General features: G+C 60.1%; 2 protein-coding genes across 2 annotated transcripts in view; both read left to right on the top strand.

Annotated features, from left to right (window-relative positions):
• The window catches only part of MNEG_1938 (formate C-acetyltransferase), a gene marked incomplete at both ends in the record, with an annotated part of 8,154 nt that extends 4,627 nt beyond the window's left edge, over positions 1–3,527 (top strand). The window contains 12 exons of the mRNA XM_014049579.1: positions 19–115; positions 263–385; positions 590–662; positions 859–986; positions 1,202–1,321; positions 1,577–1,765; positions 1,996–2,159; positions 2,324–2,501; positions 2,714–2,809; positions 3,038–3,084; positions 3,246–3,390; positions 3,492–3,527. Coding sequence (XP_013905033.1) covers positions 19–115; positions 263–385; positions 590–662; positions 859–986; positions 1,202–1,321; positions 1,577–1,765; positions 1,996–2,159; positions 2,324–2,501; positions 2,714–2,809; positions 3,038–3,084; positions 3,246–3,390; positions 3,492–3,527 — 1,396 coding nt within the window. The remainder of the gene's footprint in view (positions 1–18; positions 116–262; positions 386–589; positions 663–858; positions 987–1,201; positions 1,322–1,576; positions 1,766–1,995; positions 2,160–2,323; positions 2,502–2,713; positions 2,810–3,037; positions 3,085–3,245; positions 3,391–3,491) is intronic.
• Positions 3,528–5,967: 2,440 nt separating this feature from the next.
• Positions 5,968–6,484, top strand: MNEG_1937 (Pyruvate, phosphate dikinase 1; the record flags this gene model as incomplete). Its single annotated transcript, XM_014049578.1, has 3 exons — positions 5,968–6,011; positions 6,195–6,346; positions 6,462–6,484. The coding sequence occupies 3 exons, from the start codon at positions 5,968–5,970 to the stop codon at positions 6,482–6,484; spliced, it is 219 nt and encodes a 72-aa protein (XP_013905032.1).
• Positions 6,485–6,643: the final 159 nt, after the last annotated feature.

The following is a 6,643-nucleotide window of genomic DNA, read 5'->3' as shown; positions in this document are numbered from 1 at the left end:
CCCCCGCACCCCTTGTAGGCAGCTGCGCACCCCGGAGTACAACGAGCTGTTCGCCGGCGACCCCACCTGGGTGACGTGCGTCATCGGCGGCCGCGATGAGAAGGGCAAGTCCATGGTGAGCGGCAGCGCGCTGAGTATCAACTCTTTCTACTGTTGCAATGAAAGCACATTAGCGAAGCTGGGTCTCGCTGCCACAAACAGCCTGCACTTCGTTTGCTCACACTGCCATGCCCTGACTCTGCAACAAACTCCAACACGACAGGTGACTAAGACCAGCTACCGCCTGCTGCACACGCTCTACAACCTGGGCCCCGCCCCGGAGCCCAACCTGACGGTGCTCTGGAGCGACGAGCTGCCCGACCACTTCAAGCGCTTCTGCGCCAAGGTGCGGCAGGGGTCACGCAACCAAATGCACTGCTGGTCCCACCGGCTGCATGCACGGCCTTGCCTCCTTGCCAACACTGGTCTGCGCCACTCTGCACTCACAACCTTGCATCTCTTGTCGGCTTCGCTTTGTGCACCAGCCGTCGGCACACCTGCGTGACCCTGCACCTTCCGAGCACTTGCAACCTTTTCGCCGCCGCCCCAGGTGTCCCTGGACACGAGCTCTATCCAATACGAGAGCGACAACCTGATGGCACCCATGTTTGGCTCAGACTACGGTGGGAGCATAGAGGGGGTACGGATGCCGGGCTGCCTGCTGGAGGGCGCTGCAGCGAGTCGGTTGCCTCAAGAGGTCCCTGAGCACGTGCTGCTTACCGTCAACCTGAACTTCAGTGCACCCAGACCTGAGCCTCCCATCGCCCTGACCCCACCCTCCATCCAGCTCATTTCAACCCCTGCCTCCTTCCTACCCAGGCATCGCGTGCTGCGTGAGTGCCATGCGCATCGGCAAGGACATGCAGTTCTTTGGGGCGCGCACCAACATGCCCAAGATGCTGCTCTACACCATGAACGCCGGTCGCGACGAGGTCACAGGGGACCAGGTGGGGCTGTGGAGCGGGGTAGGGGATCAAGAGTGTGCCAGACAAGGGACAAACAGTGGCAGGTGCTAGCTTGGGTTTGCTGATCCAGCCCAGTCAAGAGGCTCATTTGGTATGCACTTTGCAGCCTTGCTGTTGCGGCTGCATGCGTGACCTATCAAAGTTAAGAGCCGTCGGCTCGCACCCCGCGCCGACCTTCCCTCGAACACCCAACCCAGGTGGGCCCCAAGTTCCCGCCCCTGACCAGCGGCGACGGCCCCCTGAAGTACGAGGAGGTGGTGCAGAGCCTGGACGCCGCCATGGACTGGATTGCGGGGCTGTACACCAACACCATGAACGTGAGGGGGCGGGGCGGGGTCGTGGAGATTCAGCTTGGTCAAGAGGCACATGATAGTGCCCTTGATGCCAAGGCAGCGCCTCCCTCCAATCTGATTGCGCAACGGCTCACTTTGGAAGGCATTCTGTCCCTGTCAAACCAGTCATGCTCACTGGCTGCAAATGAATTCGGCAAAAATCTCAAGCTAGGCAATGGAGGTGCCTTTTGGATTGTTGGTCTGGGCTGCATGAAACCCTTGCCCCCGATCAAACGGCAGGTCATCCACTTCATGCACGACAAGTACAACTACGAGCGCCTCCAGATGGCGCTCCACGACACCCATGTGAGGCGCCTGCTGGCGTTTGGCATCAGCGGCCTCAGTGTGACGGCCGACAGCCTGAGCGCCATCAAGTACGCCAGGGTCACGCCCGTCAGGGACGAGAGGGGCATTGCGGTCGACTTCAAGGTGTGGCGGACACAGCAGGCCGAGGGGCGTGACAAAGGGCCTTGAGAGTGAACAGGGGCCGTTGCAGCCGGCGCATCCTAATTTTGTGTCCCTTCTTCATCCGGGCGGCTGCACCTTCCGCTGTTGTGTGTTGGCAGCCACCAAAGGCCGCCTCCATTGTCGTCCCTGGAAGTGAAGACTCTCTTATGACCTGGTGTCGTATGGCCCTTACTGACTCACGCCCCAACCAGATCGAGGGCAGCTTCCCCAAGTACGGCAACGATGACGACCGCGTGGACTCCATCGCCACCTGGCTGGCGCAGCAATTCAGCAACAAGCTGGCGCAGCAGACCACCTACCGCAACAGCGTGCCCACGCTCAGCGTGCTCACCATCACATCAAACGTGGTCTACGGGTGAGGCGGGCGCGGGGCAGCCGGCTTGGTTGGGGCTGTCTAGCCGTCCACCATCGTCTCAAATGGGGGTGGATGCTGGCTTGGCAACTTCAGTGCGCTGTGCCCGTCCCGTGTTCCTGCTGGCTTCCCCTAACACCCCTCTCACCAACGCCCACCTCCTGCAGCAAGAAGACGGGCTCCACCCCTGACGGCCGCAAGAGGGGCGAGCCCTTTGCGCCTGGCGCCAACCCCCTCCACGGCCGCGACGAGCACGGCGCCCTGGCCTCCCTCAACAGCGTCGCCAAGATCCCCTACGTCTACTGCCTCGACGGCATCAGCAACACCTTCAGCCTCGTGCCACAGGTGCGGCGACAGGGTCAGGGGGGAAGGGTGCAACGGGGCATGCACCTTTGCGTGTAGTGACAAGGCGCCTTGACGCGTGATGGTGTGTGCGTGCGTGGGTGCGAGCGAGCGTGCATGCGTGCGTGCACGTGCCGTCGCTCACGCACCCACGGGCTCGTGCCCCAATATCCACACAATGAGCCTCGCCCCTGGACCCTTGTACGTGTGTCCAGATCCTGGGGCGTGGCGGCGACGCGGACCGTGCGCGCAACCTGGCGGCCGTGCTTGACGGCTACTTCCAGAAGGGCGGCCACCACATCAACGTCAACGTGAGGCGGGCGAGGGGGCACAGCACACTTGATAAGACAGAGGGCTGCGGCCCGCTTGCAGCGGTCACAAGGCAGCAGAAATACCAGAGCAGGCGCGATGGCAGCAGCACGGGTCGCGCACGGTCGTGTGTTCGCGTGTGACTGCACCGATCAGCTTGGTGGCGTTGCACGCTTCATGAAGCAGTGCGGACGTTCAAAAAAGTTGACCATACGCGCGTGTCCTGGCAGGTTCTGTCGCGTGAGATGCTGGAGGACGCCATGGAGCACCCTGAGAAGTGGGCGCAAGGGGGGTGGGGAGGTGCATGCCGCATCTGCTTGGCTCAGCCCGGGGGAGCTGCGGCCGCTGGGGCGGTGGCCCCTTGCCTCTGCCATGTGCGCGCCAACACCTGGTCCCCGGTTGCTTATGACCTGCCTCGCTTTGATGGCCCCCCCCCAGGTACCCCAACCTGACCATCCGGGTGTCAGGCTACGCAGTGCACTTTGCCAAGCTGACGCGCGAGCAGCAGAACGAGGCGAGCACGCCCTCTGGCGCAGCACGCAGCAGGACTGCGCTGCAGGGCGCGACCGCATGTGAAAGCGCCGTGAAAATTGCTGAATTCTGTAAGGCATATCATGTTTGCTGCATGTGCAAATGGCCTACACCAACCCGATGCAACACCCGCCGAAACAACACAACTCGCAGGTCATCCGCCGCACGTTCCACGAGCGCCTCACGTGAATATTCTGAGAAACCAGGTCAACTCCTGCGGCTGCGTGTGCTGCACCACGGTCTGCGGCTGCAAAGTGACAGGCTCGCTGCGGACGGCCGCCCCGGCTTTTGTGCGGCTTGCGAGTGTACTCTGGGGGCTAGCTAGCGACCAGGATTCCCAGCGTGGAGCTGGCATTGTGCCTGCGGCTTGCACACAGGTTTGATATCCCCACAAGACTTGTCCCATTTTGAGCCCTGCAAGCCCACAATGTGAGGCGGCAGCAACGGGTGCAGGTGGTAGTGCGCGCAGACATGATCACTGTGTTCCAGGCAGCCTTGTGTTCTGCAGAACCCAATCCCTCGTGTTGAGAGCCTGCTAGCGTGCAATTAGCTGCGCGCCATGCGTAAACCCAGGGTGGGGGTTTGCTACTCTGTGGGTGCGGCGCCACGCACCCCGCCCGCCTGGCGGCGACCTTTACCTTGCAGTGGCTGCTGATGTGTGGCTGGCTTGTGCACACACATACACAGCGCGCCAGCCAGCACAATTGCACGGGCCACGTCTGCACCCTTGCCGTATGCACACATTGCCTGCGGCCTGCCACCTCATACACACTGCATCAAACCGAGCAACTGACAGTCTCAAGGCCAACAATCAGCACGCCCGGTTGTCACACGGCCGCCCGGTGCGAGCTGCTATCAGCGCTGATCAGGCGCGCTCATTATTCCCGCAGTGCGGCTCCGAGTTGATGTGTGCGACACCTGTGCTCCCTTTTGGGACTCCAGCAAGTTCGAGTTTTTCCACGAACCAGAGCAGCTGCTTGATTTGCAGGGGCGTGCAGACACAGATAATGCCCAAGAGGGGCGTTGACAAGGTGACTCTGGCTAGGCGTGATGGGAAGCGGGGAAGTGGCTGGTGCTCTGAAATTCCGAGAGTCAGCGAACCTATCATACCGGCTCTGCAGCGCAATGCAAGAAAATTGGAAATGACGGACACGATGATGTGCATCAAAGCCAAGAAAGTTAATCCTCATTGTGTTGCGATTGCCTGTTGCTAAGCGTCGGAAACATGTGGGCGCGCGGTGGCGGTGGTTGCGTCTGGATGCGGCTGGTCGTCGCAACCCGCAACCACAGCCTTGCTTGTGGGTACCCAAAGATTGACCAGTGGTCGCCACAACCAGCCGCCTGTTTGCGGGGACCCTGGGTCGCCGCAACCATGCGGCGGGTTGTGGCGACCAAGGACACTGCGCCGCATATGCTGCGGCCCGTGCTCCTGACCCTTTGCTGATTAGGAAGCATGTGTATAGTGCGATTTACATGTTGAAATAAGGTACTGGCTTATCTAAGGCTAGTGCGCAGCAAAATGAAACACCACCGAGTTGCTGGTCAAGTGCATTGACAGCAGTGCACAATAAAACCTTAACAACAGACCAAGCTAAAAATACCAACGGACACGGCAACGGCTTTGCAAAATAGTTAATCGCGCAGAATGGGCGCGCCATAGGGCCCACGCGCGCTGAGCCCGCAGCAGTCTGCACGTGTGTTGACCATCACGATGGCCTCTGACGCAAGCAGGGCCATAGATTGGCACGCGGCTCCGAACAGCAGGCGGGGTCAACTAAATGATCAAAGTTACCTAGAATTTAAGTTTTGCACGTCGTCCGCGCTCCCTGATTGCTGTGGCTCGACACCTGTCTTGGTGAGTCATGACCACGACGTGCGTTGCGTCGCCATGCGACAGGCGGCTGCTGGCGCGGCGGCCTAAGACACATGATTGAGAAGACAACGGCATTAATCGAGTCGTAAATTTGCCGCAAGAAGCGCGTGACTCAGCCAAAGTATCTTGTCATAAGATCCGAGGGAAATCAGTCGAGTTTATGCTCACTTGACCCTCAAACGATCTATTATATTCTTTTGAGCACCATAGAAGCTCTCGGAGCCGACGTCACGGCCGGTCTTCCCTGTCACGGGACCCATAGACGTGTCATTTAGTCGTGGACTTGCCAGCTTCCCAGGGCCTTGCGGCTGCTTCATGGTCGTCTTCCTTCACGCGTAATTCATAAAGTTTTGTTTTGCGAACAACATACACTCACAGAACAGTTACTGAAGCAAGTGATCTACACCAACGCACATCTCTCGACACCTGGGGCACCAACAAGGTGGGCCACTGGTCCGAAACAAACAAAGGATTATCAACATTGTCCCACTAATGCGCCATACGTGTGTGAGGTGCCCTCATTGGGCCTCTCTTACCTGCTGGCGTGGCACCGCTGTGCTTTTGCAGCGTGGACTTAGGCCTGCATGTTTCACGAAAATGAGTCCAGAATACTTACAATATCTTGCGGCCCCTGTTCATTCATGAGAGGCAGCGTCCATTGATCACGCCTTCCGGAGTTTTTTCACGGCCTCGTTCCTCCGTTCACCGCTTGCCTGACGCGCTCTGTCCCCTCCACTTATACAAGGAGAAGGCATCATGGCGAGCGCCAATGGCACCACCGTCCAGAAGCGAATCTTTCCGTAAGTGGTCTTGCTGCGCAGCGTCGCGCGGGTCGACCTGGTCTGCATCGACAGACCGCCCATCCCCGACCCCGCCCACCGACCCCCCCCCCCCTCGACCAACCCACTCTCCCATCACCAGCCATGCTGTCGACCAGTGATCCTTTGCTGAACCCCCAACCCGACCCCACTTCCCGCCGACAGTTTTCTGCGCAACCAGAGCCCCGGGGACAAGACCATGAAGGCCCTGCTGGGCGGCAAGGGCGCCAACCTGTGCGAGATGGCGCGCCTGGGCGTGAACATCCCGGCCGGCTTCACCATCACCACGGAGGTCTGCCAGGAGTTCTACCGCGTCGGTGAGGGCCCATGTTCACGCTTGCTTCCCAGGGTTTTGTGCAGGTGTGCGTGTGCGCGTGCGTGTTTGTGCTCCAGCGTGCGAGCGTTTGGTGTTGCGGATTTCATGCGCGGCAGAATTCCACTGGCCAGTGTGCTGAAAAAGCAACAATTGTCAAGTTGTATGCAAATGGGCGCACATGGCACGCAGCTGCGCCTCCCCGCCTGTTCACAAGTGGCGGACATCTTTTGCGCACCCGCCAGGCGCCCCTGTCAAAAGAGGGCATCGCAGCCCTGCCCCCCTTGACCTCCCACCCCCC

The sequence above is a fragment of the Monoraphidium neglectum genome, assembly GCF_000611645.1.
Source record: "Monoraphidium neglectum strain SAG 48.87 unplaced genomic scaffold scaffold00207, whole genome shotgun sequence".
Lineage (NCBI taxonomy): Eukaryota > Viridiplantae > Chlorophyta > Chlorophyceae > Sphaeropleales > Selenastraceae > Monoraphidium > Monoraphidium neglectum.
The sequence above is the reverse complement of the archived record's forward strand: the minus strand, read 5'-3'. Positions and strand labels throughout refer to the sequence as shown.